This window comes from Drosophila innubila, assembly GCF_004354385.1.
Source record: "Drosophila innubila isolate TH190305 chromosome 3L unlocalized genomic scaffold, UK_Dinn_1.0 0_D_3L, whole genome shotgun sequence".
Classification (NCBI taxonomy): domain Eukaryota; kingdom Metazoa; phylum Arthropoda; class Insecta; order Diptera; family Drosophilidae; genus Drosophila; species Drosophila innubila.
The window spans coordinates 9,371,162-9,387,473 of record NW_022995376.1 but is presented as its reverse complement, the minus strand read 5'-3'; the positions used below and the strand labels follow the sequence as shown (position 1 = coordinate 9,387,473).

The 16,312-nt window shown below is 40.7% G+C and overlaps 1 protein-coding gene and 1 long non-coding RNA gene across 2 annotated transcripts; both read left to right on the top strand.

Annotated features, from left to right (window-relative positions):
* Positions 1-6,448: 6,448 nt before the first annotated feature.
* Positions 6,449-8,012, top strand: LOC117788746 (insulinoma-associated protein 1a). The gene is made up of 2 exons (XM_034627589.1): positions 6,449-7,604; positions 7,644-8,012. Exons 1-2 carry the CDS (start codon positions 6,519-6,521, stop codon positions 8,010-8,012), a joined length of 1,455 nt encoding a protein of 484 aa, XP_034483480.1. The 5' UTR covers positions 6,449-6,518.
* Positions 8,013-12,710: 4,698 nt separating this feature from the next.
* On the top strand, positions 12,711-15,268 carry LOC117787741. The gene is made up of 2 exons (XR_004617695.1): positions 12,711-12,833; positions 15,189-15,268. It is a non-coding gene; the product is annotated as an uncharacterized LOC117787741 (long non-coding RNA).
* Positions 15,269-16,312: the final 1,044 nt, after the last annotated feature.

The window sequence follows — 16,312 nt, the reverse complement described above, 5'->3', positions numbered from 1 at the left end:
ATATTTTTTATATTATATTATACTAACTATACAAAAATGTGGTTTGACCTTGAAATTTGAACGTATTAAAGTTATTAAAGAAAATTTTTATATGATTTGCATATCCTTGTGGAAACCTTATTGATTTCCAGCGGAATTTCCATGTGTTCATGGTTTAACTTCAAAATTTTGATAGCTTAGAAAAATTCCCTTGAAACTTTTTCAAAATCATCAAACTGTAACCGATTTTCTTCAATTTTTTCCATCAAAATCTATTTTTATACTAAAATTTTATCCAAAACTACGAGGAGTTTTAAATTAATTTTAAATATTTATATGATTACTAAGATTTTTTACTATTTTCAAACTTTGAATTTTGTTGAAAAGAGAAAACTCTCATAAATTTCTCAGGACTTAACTGATCAGGAAAAGAGAGCAGCTGCTTTAAACTCTGTGAATGCCAGAGAAACTAGCGAGGGAGTATGAAAATATGCAGAAGGATGGTTGGGCGGGCGAGTGAGTGTGTGTGTGTGTGTGTGCACACCCTCAATGAGCAAAGGTATCTATGGCAATGCCATGATTAAGTAACAGATGAGCCATGTGCCCAGCAATGTCCTGGCCATGTCCTGGCACTGCTTATGGGTCGCACATGCGATTTAATTGAAACAAACCAAACAGGAAGCGTCGCGTCGCAGCAGCACAGAACTGAACTGAACTGAACTCAACTGAATTGAAGGGGGTGCTTTTGTAATGAAGTTCACAGTTCACAGTTGCCAGTTGCCAGTTGCCAGTTACGAGCTGCCACAAACCAGCTCCCTGTTGCCAGTTGCCAGTTGGCAGTTCTCAGTGCTTTGCGTATACAGTTACTCATTAAAAGTGGCGAGTTGAGCCGCGGATGAGGCGGCGTCGGCTATGAAATTGGAATTGCAACGGAAACTAGTTAATGTGAGGCTATTGTCAAAAGCAGAAGCGCAACTTGTGCAATTTTCACACAGCAGTGACGTCGCAGTTACCGTCGCAGTCGCAGTCGCTGTCAGCGTCGACGTCGACGTCGACGACAAATCTTGCACAGGATCTTTGCTGTTAAACAATAATGAAATGTATAAAAAAATGAAAGAACTCGCCCCTTTTTTTGCGGTGTACGCGTCCAATTGGAATTTTATAGAGTCGCGTTGAGTGAGAGGGGGGTTAAAAATGAAATATATTTTATATGCGCCCCCCTGCCAACCACAGTTCCGGACCCCTTCTCCTTCGCCAGTCAGCCCTATGCACTGTGCACTGTGCACTGTGACTGACATGCGGATATACGAGTAGAGCGAGTCTGAAAATGCGGCTGCAGTTTTTAAGCAACCCCTAAAAGGCGCCCTCCAACATTATTTAAAACGCTTTTGAAATCAGCAACAGCTCAGAATCGGTATACATCGAGTAGGCATAGAAATAGGAATAAGAATCAGAACCAGAACCAGAATTGGAATCGGAATCGGAATCGCGCTACGCTTGAGCTCTGGTTTATATGCAGTTGCAAACAGGGACTCGAGTTTTGTTTTTCCCCTTTATTCGTAGGACTTGAGTTCGGGCTCGGGTTCGGGTTTTTGGCTCGTGTGCGCCCTACGACATTTTGGTTAGTGTTTGAAAATGCACCTGGTTGAATATTTTGTTGGGCTTCGATTCATATTCGTAGTCGACTTCGACTTTGGGTGGTTGTTGCATTGTGATTTCCATGGTGCACATGCCAATGTGTGTGCTGTGTGTATGTGGCAAATGCGGCCCTTTTGTGGCATTGACGCTATGCACTGGCAACTGGCAACGGGCAACTGGCAACTAGGCAAGCACAGCAAGGACATTAGCAACAACAAATGAACGTTGGTTGCTGGTCGCGTGCCCGAAGCACTTCGACACCCAACTGAATTGTGAATTGTGATTGTTTTTCATTTTTCTTTCTTTCTTTCTTTCTGCTTGCTGCTTTTCCCTTTCTATTATTATTATTTTTCGCATTCTGCGCGCTCATGCAAAACGCTTTGACGAGTTATGAAAATGCGTCTGTAGTCTGTATGTGAGTGTCCTGCGGCGCATAAATACATTAATGCATGTGCTCACATATTCTGACATATAATTTCGCCTTGACTCATACAATCGAGGTAGGTATATATAGGAATATATAATTATTGCTTCCTGCGCGTCCTTTTCTTTCTTTCCCTTTGCCAATTTGCTGGGCTTTTCCTAATAGGGGTTAGTCATTCAGTACTACAATTTTTGTTTACTTTCCCTGCATGGATTAGAGTGCAAATTCCTTAATCCTAGCCTGACTTAAACTCTGACATGCCCATGCTGCGTTTGTCTTTTTGGGGGAGTCCTTCATTATTTAGTGCAAATTACAGAAATGTGATTTGGAGTCTGATTAAATTTATTAACCAAATTTGGTAACATTTATTTTAAATTTACAACCCAATTTAATTAGCATCAATTGATTTTTACTTGTCAAATAAATTGCAAACTTTCCTGTGAAAAATCAGCTATGTACTTATTTTTTATTGCAGTTGTCAATCTGCTTTTTATACGTATAGACTTTGAAAGCTTTTATAAATATTTAATTTGATAGTTTTTAATTTAAAACCGCAATTCAGTATCAATAACTTTCTGTCAGTTAAACCATTTAAATGGTATTGCAGTTTTATGTCAATTTAAAAATCAAAACAAATCTTGTGAAATTGACAACAATGCAGACAGAGAGTTGACTGAAAAAAACTGACAAATATTTGTCCCAAACCAAATCCCAAAACAATTCCACGCTCCATAGAAAATGCTGTTAATTGGCGCGCATCGAATACGAACAGGCTGTGATTCCATTCTAATCGCCAGCATATGGCATTGTGGGGAAAAAAAAAATGAAAAAGTAACTGAAATACAATTAAAAAATTTCACACTTTTGGTTAAAAGAGAGAGAGAGAGTGAAAATCCAATCCCAGCCAGTTTCCGTTGATTTTTTCGAGCATCACAGAAAATTGCATCAAATTATGAAAGCAAAAATTTAATTACAGCCCAGACTGAACCCCAACGGAAAAAATGAAGAAAAACGAAGGTAGTCTTCCCCAAGGCAGTGGTGTGAGCAGGTTGAGATTCAGCCAGCGGCGACAATGGCAACATGTGCTACAGTGAAGCATCCTTGAGGAGCTGGCCAAGCGCAAGCACATGGCGGCTGAAAAGGCTTTTGAGACACACACAAATGCAAATGCATTATGCCACATAAACGATGCATTTTCGAACATTAATTATTACAAGGCAGGCAGGCGGGAAGGCAGGCTGATAGGCAGGCAGGATAACAGACGGAGTCAGGACTGTTGTGGGACTTGGTCGTGCTCTTGAAATTACCATAAAAGATGCACTTAAGGGTTAGCAATGAGCAAGCAACAAACAACATACAACAAACAGAATGCGTATACCAGCCAACAAGTGATGATTGGGTTTGAGGCACAGAACAGAAGCTGTTGCAGAGCGGACTGTCGTCTTGGGGTCGTTCTGGGTGTTGTTGAGTGCAAATTTAAGCTAAGCGCGCCTGGAAGCGCTGAAATCCGAGCATTCAAACGAATACCGTATCGAAGTGCGAGCGAGCAGCATTTGTTGCTGACACAACTGACAGAATGACAGACGGACAGACGTACAGACGGACAGACGTACAAACTGACAGCACGATGAACGATGGGCTGATGGGTGGAGGGTTGCCTTCCACATGGGGTTGGAATTTTCGTCCTTGCAACTGCTTGGGATGCTCCGAGTTCGCGTGGCTGGCGCACTTCGCTGTCTCAGATTCTTGCTGGGATGCTCGGTGATTCGGTGCGTGTGCTATTAATTCTAAGCTGCATGGCAAACACTGATTCCAGTGCCAAGGGGTCATCCATTTGCCGTTCACCCCGCGACACGACGACGACGACGACGAGGACGACGATCGGCAAAAGCTGCAAGCGGCTTCGTTAGTCGCTCTGGGAATACCGTAAACCCAATTGGGGTGGCGACAACGACAACGTCGTTGCCACGCACGTGCCTACCGTAATACAACAAAAGCAGAACAACAGCAACAACAGCAACAACAACAATGGCGTCATATTGAACATAATATGCCATATTTGTGTTTGGTGCGAGCGCTACGACCAAAAGCCCTTCTCCACTGGCAATCGAAAGTGCATTCCCTTTCATGGCAACCAGGAGGACAACGCCACCAAACGGCAGAGGCAGAGGCAACGGCTTCGCATTTCGATTATATTAATGCAAAGCACACACACACAGCGACACTCACTCACACACACACACACACACACGCACAGATACTAACAATCGCTTTGTGGTGGCTGAGCAACCCAAACTGTGTGTGTGTGTGTGTGTGTGTGTGTGTGTGTCTGTGTCTCCAGCGTGTACTACGTACTACGTACCTACCCCACCAAAAGCAAACTTGACGAGCTTATAGCACGCCTGTATCACTGTCTTTGTCTGTATGCGTGTGTATGTATGTGTGTGTTTCTGTGTGTGTGTGTGTATTTCTGTCTGTGCGTAGTCCTTGCCGTAGACAGTTAAAGAGCCAAAATGAAAACCTGAAAATGCAACACCAAAACTTCTACACACAAAGAAATTGAAATTTGAAAAAAATATACTTTTAGGTTGAAATTATATTTATTATATTTTAAGCCATTTTAAGTCTTTTTTTTTAAATTATACATTGCCATATCAAATTTGCTAGTTTTTACTAGAAAATGTGCTGCAGTGAGTTTGGATTAAGCATGTGTGTGTCAATTTGGCAAAGAAATTGAAATATAAAATAAATATACTATAAGTAGTAAATTGTGTTTATTTTAAATTTATTTTTTATTAAACTTGTATACATATTTAATATGTAAAAATGCAGCAGTAAATTTTTATTATATCCTTGTTTAACATAATATTGACATTTTGGCATTAGCACAAAATAAATCAGTTTTTTGAAAAGAAGAACTTATAGGCCTTGATTCTGGATATTTTTTTAACCCAACTTCGTATATAAAATTTTTGAAAGAAAGAAAGAAAGATTGAAAGAATCTCTGTATACTGTCTTTCTTCATTAAAATTCAAACAAAACTAAATAAATTACATAATAATACTCAAAATCTGTTTCTTTTTTGCTCAAATGATTTATTTTGCCCTCTTTTCACTATAAAGTTTATGGATACAACTTCCAACCACTTAGTAGCGATAATCAAATTAAACGCTTATATTGAAATATTTAAAATGATAGCATTTAAAAAAACAAATATTTTAATTGTAGAAAATCAAAAAAAATATCTTTGTTCGGTCTGCTGTCTACCCAATTTATTCCATAAACACATCTTTCAAAGGCATCCTTCGTAGAGGCAAATGTTTCCAATTGCCACAGCTGCTTAAGAGTTTGCAACACACACACAAAATAAGGTAACATAACTGCCTCAGGTATTTGTGGCCCATTGAGTTTTCTGTTTCGCATTTAACCTTTGGTTACACGCACAATTAACGGTTTCATGGTTATCAGCTGTTTGCCATGATCTACAAGAAAGAAAGAAGAATCCAGTCGGGTCTTTGTGTGCTGGCAAATTTCCATGAATCAGAGAATTTGCAAGACTGAACCGAACATGTGCCACAGTTCCTGTCGCGTGTCCTTTTTGTTGGCATTCGACATTAGACATTGGCAACCTGAGGCACAGCTGCAACATAAATACAAATACAAAATATCCGCACAATGATTTCTCCAAGTGCAGGCAGACACAGTGCAAAGGACTTTCACTGTCGGCGTCGACGTCTGCCGCTGCAGCTCCCCTCGCCTGTGTCTGTGTGCGTCTGTGTGTGTGTGTGTATATGGAAAAAAGGGTGACTAATGTGTGTGATTGCTAACAAAAGATTCCGGCTCTGCGGCAGCGTCGCTGTCAGCGTCAGCGTCAACTGCGGCGTCAGCAGCAGCGTCAGTGTTAACGGCAGCGAGGGCTAAAAGGACAACGACTCGAATTGGGGGATGAAATTTCCAAGAGCGACGCCGCGCCGTCACAACACACAAACAATGATTTTAATTTCGCTTTCCTTTGGCACACATAAATAGAGGCGGCAGGATATGCTGTTAGTCATTCGCAGCAAAAACGTCGAGCCGACAGGAAGCAGCCCAAGGAGCGCTCAACGTTGCCAACGTTTCAATTTGTTGTTAAGTTTTTGCTTAGTTCTTCAACTCTTTGTTCCAACACCTCCCCCCAAAAACCCAACCAACACACTGTTCAACATTCACCGTTCAACATTCACCGTTTCACCGTTCACCGTTCAACATTCACCGTTCATCATTCATCTTTAACTGTTCATCGTTCGCCATTTCTCGTTGCTCGTTTGCGTTTATTGTTTCGACCAAGTTCTTAAAGCGCGTTCAAGTTTCAGTTGATCATCATTTCGTTGATACGCGGAACAGTGCAATGGCCAGTGTTGCCAACCAGCCCACAGCGACAGCCAGCGTCAGTGGCAACCACAGCCACCCACACACACACACACACACACATCCGCACATGCACAGCATTCAGCTGCTGCACAATGCATCGGCTGGAGGACTGCCCCATGGCCTCGGCCTGCTGACCACTGTGGCATCGCTGCCTCCCAAATATCGCAGTCGCTATCTGAACATGAAAACCAAGTGTGAAATTCCATTGGATCTGTCTGTGAAACCGCCATCGCCAGTGCCAATGCCAATACCAATGCCAATGCCAATACCAACAGTTCCAATGTCGAGCTGTGATGTGCCAATGGCAACCACATTTGCTGAGCTTCACAGCGAGCCAGCAGAAGCACGAACTGAAGAGCACTTGCCACAGGAGGTGGCACAGGAGGTGGTCGTTATCACAGAGAAACCGATAACACCGCCACAAAGTCCAGTTGCAGTTGCAGTTGCCGTTGCAGTCAAGCGCTCGTTGAGCGAGCAAAGCGAATCGCAGCCAGCTGCCAAATTGGCCAAATCAGCTGAGAGTCTCACATCACAGGTCGTCGACGTGGATGCCACGCCCGTTAAGCCCATTAAGGTGTCGGACACGGCACCGCGCACCGCCAAAGCAGCCACAACGAGTGCCAAATCGACACGGAACAAGGCGACTCGCAAATTAAAGTTCGACGAGGAGACGAGCTCACCGGTGTCGGGCACGATAATCAGACCGCTGGAGGACATCACCGATGGCAGCATGCAGTACAGCAATGGCGACATTGATCCCAAGTACAACATTGTCGAGATTACCGAGGAGACAAAAGCGGAGCTGGCGGCCATCAAGAATGTAATTGGTGACTATGTTTGTCGCTTGTGTCGCATCAAGTTTGATGATGCCTTCGGTCTGGCTCGTCATCGTTGCGCCTGCATTGTGCTGCTCGAGTATCGTTGCCCCGAGTGTGGCAAGCAGTTCAATTGCCCCGCCAATCTGGCCTCCCATCGACGCTGGCACAAGCCCAAGAAGGATGCGGCCAAAAAGGAGAATCGCAACACAAGCAATCAACAGGAGCAGCCTCAATCCACGTCAAAGAAGTCCAGCGAGGAGCTGGCCTTTGGCTGCAACGAGTGTGGCAAGAAGTTCAAACGTGCCGCATATCTGCGCAAGCATCAGCAGACGCATGTGAGGAAGGCGCAGTCAGTGGCAGACACAGAGCAGGAGCAGGAGCAGGAGACGGAGACGGAGCAGGAACAGGAGCGACAGCCAGCGGCAACCACAACAACAATAACTGGCAGCTTCCAGACGTCTGTCTACAAATCCAACAGCTCCAGTTCGGCGAGCAGCTCACATTCCTACGCCGGCACACACGAGGATGAGGGCGTCTATGTGGCAGGTGCGGCCAGCAGCAGCCACTACGACTACGAGGCCGACTACCTGTCCGACTGCAGCTCCTCCACCTCCTCGGCGGGCTATGGCCGTCTGCAGATTGTGGAGCACGGTCTCACCGAGGAGGAGAGCATCGCAGCAGCCGCTTTGACGAATCTTCGGAACTGCGCCTCCGTCATCCAACACACGACAATGGCGCACTGAGTGAGTCAGGGTGAGATTGGGTCAATCTGTCAATTGTATCATTTGTTTATAGTCCGCTAATTGTTAAGTTTAGTTTATAATTCATAACTTCGTTTCGGAAGAACTGCAGCTAAAACAGACCAAAGAAAACTAGTTTTTATAATCGCAAATTCGACCTTGATTGAATTTTAGTTGTACTCATTTAGTTACTAATTAATTTCTCAAGTTTCTAGTCTTAGTTCTTAAAATCAATGAGTTCAATTCTAGTCAACTCTCTCTATACTTTGACCAACATTCCATTGTTGTAACATATTTACCAAATAGCACCAAAGACGACAAACAGTCTAGTCAGCATAGGTTTTAGTTAATCACTTAAAGTATTTATATTTAGTCAGTCCAACCAAATATGTGGCACTAGTCAGCTTCAATATGATCTCAGTAATATTGCTAAAGCCATTAGGACTTTGTACCAGGCCACGCATTTCGTTTAGTCAGTAAAATTCTAGTCATACAGATAGACTCTAGTCAGATTTTAGTCGACAAATTGCAATAATTTATACCAAAGCTTCAGTACATACCAAAAATCTTAACCAAAGTCATTATAAAACTTATATATTTTAATTCTATAAAGCAAAATTTTTCAACTCATTACTTAATCTTTCTCAAGTCAACTTTCTAGTCATCTAACATATCTCATATCACACACCAAACCAAAAAAAAAACCTTCCTGCTCTAATTTCATATTTAAACCATTTCATCAAACATGCTAACTACTCATATTTCTATCATTACTTACACTCTCATCACTACTTTCTACAAAAAAAATGTCCATCTTTCTATTTCTCAATTAATTCAATTATTCTCCCTGAAATTCTCTAAAATCATTCATTCCACTGTTTCGATTACATTTTCAAACTTTTCATACTATCATCCAATCATATTCCATTCTCATCTTAACTCTCATTCTCAAAATCATTTCATTCATATCTCATTCTCATATAAACTCATACTACTATTCTCAACATCATCCTCACAACATTCTTCTGCTATTATAACATCTTCACTTTCATATTATCATAAATATTCGCTATAAATTCTAGTCATTAATTTAAACGCTCATCTAGTCAATTGAAGAGCTAGTCAGCTTTATTTTGGATCTCATTAGATTTATCATTCAACATTCAACTATTTCGGGTACAATTTTAGGTTTATCTTAAGGCAAACATTTATTTCAAATTCCAAATTTATTTTTTCATTAAATTTCAAAAATTCAAAAAACGAAATTCAGGCGAAATTGTGCAGTAATAGTTTTTAAGTGTCATTGTAAACCAAAGCAAAAACCAAAACGTAAATTAAGCAATGAAATCCAGTTCCCGTGCTGGTTCCAAAGTCGAGTGTAAACTCTAGTCATTTCTTAGAATCCTAAGTTTCGAGGCATTAGCTCAGCATCAGTTTAGTTTAGTTTAGTTGATAAAGCTTAGTTAGTTAGTTAGTTCTTTTGGTTAGGCTTACGAAAACGGACATTGAACCAGCGTTTCACTACCAGTAAAAGTATTTAAAGAGTACAACTTAAGTTATAGATATACCCTTATGTGGTATATGCATGGCCAGAGGCAGCAACATAAACCGGCGGTTGTGTACTTAAAAGTCAACTCTTAGTTTATAAGAAATCAGAGCAATATCACAGCGTTATTGTTCCTTAGTCTGTAGAATGCAATGCAATTGGTTGTAACCGCAGAGTACAACGAAAATGGGAAAACTTCGCTCAATCTACAATATATAGAATTAAGTAATTCATATATACATATACGTAATATATCATTGATAAGCATATCTAACTGTTAAGTGAGATTTTGTGATATTAAAATGTTAAGCCTAAAGTTTACAAAGGACTTGTGCTCGATGTTTTTTGTCTGCGCACAGTGCATTTACAATAACAAACGAATTACATTATAAATTTTAAATATAAATTGTAAGCAAACAAATAAATCTATATATTTTTATACGTAATATTTGTATTTTTATATAAACTACAAACAAAAAAAAAATCGAAAAACATTTTAAGCAATTGTAAAATTAATTATTTATTTTGAATAAAACGAACAAAAAAGAAACTGAAAAGAATTTTCTGGTGTTTTCTTAATATGCGCAGTTTATAATGCCATAAAATGGAATATGGGTTGCTAGGCAAACAGTTCTTGCTTCCCTTCTTCGTAGAACAAGCTGGTGGGTAATCACTTTATAATTGTGGCGCTAGTAAACACTTCCTATATGAAGTGCTCATAACCATAAAGTCTGTTCATGCACATGTCTGACAATGGTTCTATCAGAGGGTTGAAATTGAACCCCCACTCTCTACACAGTCTACCCTTACTCCAATGAGAACTCCAGTCGAATCCAACTAGAATTGGTTTTCTGTCTATTCATGATGACGATGACGATGATGATGATGAAGAAGGCGTTTTTATGTTTATGTCTTGGCAATTTTCTCATCATGTTCAATGGGCAGTTTTGATGGCTCGTAAAGTAACTGCAACTGATGGGTAAACAAAACCGCAGCGGCAGCGACATTGGCAGCATACAAATAACGCTGCAGATGTAATGAAATGCCACTAAAGGACATTGACATGCTCTATTCATCGATCTCCACTCGCCAGCACTTAAAAGCAACTAAAACCAATAACAACAAACAAACAAACACACACACACTCACACACGCATATAGGAAACTTCGATAGCGGAAGTGGACAGATGCAAGTTGCGCCTAAGCACACAAGGAAATGCCGAGTGCCACAGCAAGGGGTGCGTACGTATTCGGCGGTTTTTGGGGTGGAGGTTGGAGAATGGAGGCGGGGGTGGTGCGTTGCTGGACCAAAGCGGTGAAACACGCCAACTAATGATGCCCTCAACGGAAATGCATAAAAAATGTTTAATCAAATACAAATGCATGACAACACGGAAAATAGCTAACAGCAGGCTGTAATAGAGAGTGCACGACTCTAAGATATCCTGTAAAAAATATGATGACAAGGAATAGTTGAAGAAATATAAAGAAAGAAGTGTAAAATTAAATAAAAATGCTGTAATCTCTAGACATAGATCTATAAAAGCAATTATAGATTTTATGTATCTTACAGAAGTATCCTTTTTAATAATTTATCTTCAAAATTAATTTCTTATAGATATAGATATAGATATAGATTTAGATAAAGATATAGATATAGATCTATAAAAGCAATTATATATTTTATGTATCTTACAGAAGTATACTTTTTAATAGTTCAACTTAAAAATTAAGTTCTTACAGATATAGATATAGATCTATAAAAGCAATTATATATTTTATGTATCTTACAGAAGTGTCCTTTTTAATAATTCAACTTAAAAATTAATTTCTTACACATTTTTCTACAGTCTCTTTATAAAGTTAGTTATTTAATTGTTTTTTAGCTCCTTTGAAACAGCTTGATAAACTCTACGTTTTCATTCTCTACAGTACAGAGTATATAAAGAACTAACAAACTGGGCACAGCCGCACAGGATGCGCAGGGATGTGCGTGATGGCATTGCATTGGGTGCGTGTGCGGTGTGAATCAATTTAAAGCGTCAAAAGAGCCATATACTATTAAGTAGATGTCCTATACTTTATAGAGCTAAAGTTCAATGCACACAGGGAACAGCGAAGGGTGTTGGAATTATGTAAAATCATGCCGAAAGAAAAAAAAAAAAACTACCCTTACCCTTACTCTTATGCTTACCCTTAGCGAGCAGTATAGACGGACGGACGGACGGACTGACTGAGTGACTGACTGACTAAAGGGGGTGCAGCATCATCCATCGTTTGTTGGGTTATTGAATACTGCAACGCGGGCGTGCCCAAAAAATAAGTCAGTCAGGGCAGGGCAAAGTCATCAACATCTGTGGCGATTGGGTTTCAAAACTAATAATAAAACGGGAGCGTGTAAACTGATATCTCAGTTCGTGCAACTTGCATTTGCACCTTTGGCACGGGGCACAGGACACAGAATACAGGACACAGAACACGCATACCTTTGCTGGCCTAAAGCCCGCATATGACGCAGGATCTGCCGCATAGCAGCACTCGGCGAACAAGTTTCGCTATTCTGCGGGCATTGCCTTGAAGCAGCTGCAGCTGCCCATTCAGTTATATCTAATTATGATCACAGGACACGACCTGCGGCGGTAATTTGCCCACCTTGAGAGCCTTAAACATGTTGCTCTCCAAGTCCTTGCGTTATGCTGGCACTTTGTTCAGCTCGACAACATAAGTGGCCGTATGTTCCTCTTTTTCAATGCAAAGAGTTGACAGATTGATGAGGCTGATTGGCTCGAGCGTTGAGTGGACACTTGAGAAGCCTTTATGATTACCATCATCATCAACATCAGCATCATAATTATTCTACTTTGCCTTATGCCGGCTTTTGAAACCGTTAGAAAGCTCGCCGGGCTTTTGCGCAGTGTAAACGAGAACGGTTGCAACTCTGCGCAACTCCTGGCAGCTGTCCATGAGCAACTCTGCATGCTGTCGAACAAGTTGGCAGCCCTGGCTGTCACAATAATAACGGTAAATGGTACATTTTACTCTCAAGCTGCTCTCTCTTGGCTCTCTCGCAAAAACGCCTACGCTCCGGCAGGACGTCTGACTTGGCAGCCAAGGAGCAGACCAAATGGAGCCGGAATCCACGCACACCTGACATTCGTGTTGTGGCGACGCTGAAAGTCAGACGTGTTGAGCGCAAGGCAGCAAAAAATCAAAATCAAACATAGTGCAAAGTTGAGAACAGTTTTGAAGTTTGCCCGCTGGCAAACTCGCGACTAACGGTAAAAATCTATGGAAACAAACGTTGTGTTAAGCTCGCCAAGTGAAAGCGCTGGCAATTAAATGAAAGCTGTGTTTACATTTGCCTCCACAGCTTGTTAATTGCCCGAAGAGTCTCAAATTAAAAAAAAAAAATGAAAAAAAAAACATGACGTGCTGGTAGCATGTGCTGCCTGTGGCGATGACGTTGGGGCAGCAACGGGGGCAGGGGCGGAGGCAGGGGCTGCTGCGCTCTCAGTGCTTACTCTCTCGCTCTCTCGCTGAAGTGAAAGCTTTCAAAGTCTTGCGGACTTATTGATTGTGTGTCCTTTTGCTCACCTCCTCTCTCACTCTCTCTCACTTTCGTTGTGTTTGCTCTCACTTGTTGTTGCTTATGGCAAAATTAAAATAAAATAATGGTATTTTTTCTGAGATTTTTGGCAAAAGCTTTTGGCTTTGCGCTTTGCCTTTGCCTTTTCGTCTGGCATGCGTTTGCGTGCTTTGAATGAATTTTTCACAAATTTTCATTTTCAGTTTTTCTCCGGACTGTTTTAGGGCGGTTCCGCAAGGCAGAGGCCAGCATACAGAGCCCAGCATAGAACACAAGCTTGGACGCGTCTCCCAAATATACTCAGTCTCTCTCCACGTAGTATGTGCCTCAAACAGTGTAACGTGTGTCTCTGTGTGTGTGTGTGTGTGTGTATGAAAATTTGTTGCAAATCAAAAACAAATTCACCAAATACTTAATAGCAACTACAACAACAACGACAACAACAACGACAACGACAATAACAAAACACGCTAGCAAATTCCGTGACTGTTTACCAAGAAAATGAATTGAGCCAAAAAGCCAACAATAAATTTGTTTGTGAGCGCGTGTAACGCGAAATTCGAACACATGAAAATATTATGACAAAAAAAAAATGTTGTTATTGTGTCGGAGCACATGTGTGTGTGTGCGTGTGTGTGTGTGTGCGCATCTGTTAGACAAGCTTTTGTGTGTGCCTGTGTGTGTAAAATTCAATAAAATGCGAAAATTGCAATTGCCAAATGACAATTACAACAAAAATAGAAAAGCCACACAACAAACATGCATGGCAGAGCGCACACACACACACACACAAACACACACAGATACACTCATACAAGCAGTGGTCACACATACAGAGATAGGCATGCAAATGACAGGACATACTGACACACAGACACAGACTGTGAAAGGCAGCGCCTTTTTGGTTGTGCGCGTAGTTTTGATTTTCTCTGTGGCTTACTTTGCCCACTGATTTTCGCAGCGCCTTTGACTTGCCTCTGTGTTGGTGTGTGTGTGTCTGTATGTCTGTGTGTGTGTATGGGTGTATTGGTGTATGTCCTTCTGCTGCTTACGTACGCAGACTGAGTGACTCGATGCGGCTGCCCCGAATGGCAGCAGTCAGGTCCTTCGCACAGTTGTCTGTGTGTGTGTGTGTGTGTGTGTGTGTGTGCGCCTTTTGTGTCCTGCCCCATGAAATGAATGCGTATTCAATGAGCAATGAAATCCGTGACACATTCGCGCTTTAGTCTCTTCTTCAGTTCGTCCGTCTGTCCGTCTGTCCGTCCGTCCGTCTGTCCGTCTGTCTATCCATCCGACTGTGTATGTCAGTCGCCTTTTCCTTTTGCATTTTCCATTTAATTTATTTTTTATTACATTGGTCGCCTTTGTTCTCGCTTCTCGGGATCTGGACTGATATCCGTTTTGAATAAAAGCGACATTAACACCATAACCTCTGACATTTATCTCGAACAATTTCGTCTCCTTGCTGCGACTCGTCGGCTGCGTTAAATGCTTTTCAAGTGCACACACATACACACAAACAAATAAACACACACACACATGCATACAGAGAAAGTCAGGCATGCCACATGTGCGGTTGGTACACACACACACACACACACACACACACACACAGAGAGAGGCATATTTCGTTTATGTATATGTTGAGTTCTGTATTTTGTGAAAGCATTTCATACATTTTGATTTGGCCGCATGGCTTTGTTTCTGTTCTTGGCATTCGCATTGGCATTTCTGTCATGCACTTTTGCAGTTTTTGCGGCCGGAAGAGGACAAATGCCAAACAGTACTCCTTTTTATAGCCCCACTGTACACTGTTTACTGTACACTGTGCATACAATTGTGCTACAAATTGTTTGAGTTTCGCTTTAATTTCTAATAGGTTTTCATTAATTGGCAGAAGTGTGCTAAATTCCATTGCAAAAATCGTGCAAAGTGTTCGCGTGCTCGGCCTGGACAACAACGAATATCGAAGTATTATCATCTAAAATAAAAACAAATAAAAAAACAAACCAAATAAGATCTATCATAATTCTAATAACTATGCCAGATTGTGCATGACCCGCTGCAATTGTGCCTTTTTCAAGTGGAAATGCTAAAGAGAACCTCAATTGAGCAGAGACAAACAAATCACAAAAAAACTTGTTGACTTGAAATTCAAATACCCAGGCGTCAATTGCCCTCTCTCTATCAGTGGGCTTGGAAAAAGGTAAGCAAATAATAAATTTATATTTAAATCAATATTATTCAATGTATTTTTTGCCGTCCAAATAATTTAAAGCTTTAAAATGATTCTTGAAATAATATGAGAATACTAGTAGACTGAGAATTTGAATCCTTAAACACTTAAATATTTGTTGTTATCTTCCATTTGTTGATATCATAAAGTCCACCTCAAATCTTGCTTTAATGAAATCTCAGAATTAATTTAAGTTTCAAAACATATTTTCAAAAATAGCCTGAAGTATTTTAATTGTAACTTTCTTGGAGCCACAAAAGTATTTTAATTATGAAAGTAATCAAAAAATTAGGGTCAATTTGCATTTTGCAAGTAAATTTGTATAGGAAAGTCGGCAATATTGAAATAAACCGAAGATTAAGAATTATAAAGTGGATTGCTAAAGTCCATTCCATTCCACACCAACGACCTTTCAATTGACTAAGACAATGTTTACCAATTGGAAAGAAAAAGGAAAAGCGAATTTCAGTTATCGTTTCATTTTTATTTGTATTTTATTTTTTTTGCTTGTGTATTGGCGTCATAACAACATATCCATTTACGGATTAAACATACACGGAATTTCATAGCAACTTATCCTTTATAAACAGCCGCTAGACTCACACTCTAAGGCTCACAACGGCACACGGACAGACAGAGAGATAAGAAACCCTTTTGATTGAAAAGTGTAGCATAATTTTAAGCGCACACTTCCCGTCGGCCTTCGGTCGATGCTTCCTGGAGGAAAATATTGTTTGGCATTTTACAAAAAGTCTATTAATAAAAATAAGCAAAAAATCAGTGCCCAGCCCAAAAGAATTGACCCAGCTCAGCATTAAAAGCAAGCAGCAAACGCCGACAAATAAAAAGCAAAAAGGAGCAAAAATAAAAATACAAATAAAATACAAAAAATATGAAGCCAAAAATGTTGAGCAAGTAAAGTTGAAGGCATCAGC

What these genes read in the sequence shown, in the direction of transcription:
- LOC117788746 (XM_034627589.1), top strand. Translation starts at nt 6,519, where the DNA reads ATGCACAGCATTCAGCTGCTGCACAATGCATCGGCTGGAGGACTGCCC. An exon ending in GCAAGCATCAGCAGACGCAT is followed by an intron (nt 7,605 to 7,643) that starts GTGAGGAAGGCG and finishes ACAGAGCAGGAG; the next exon opens with CAGGAGCAGGAGACGGAGAC.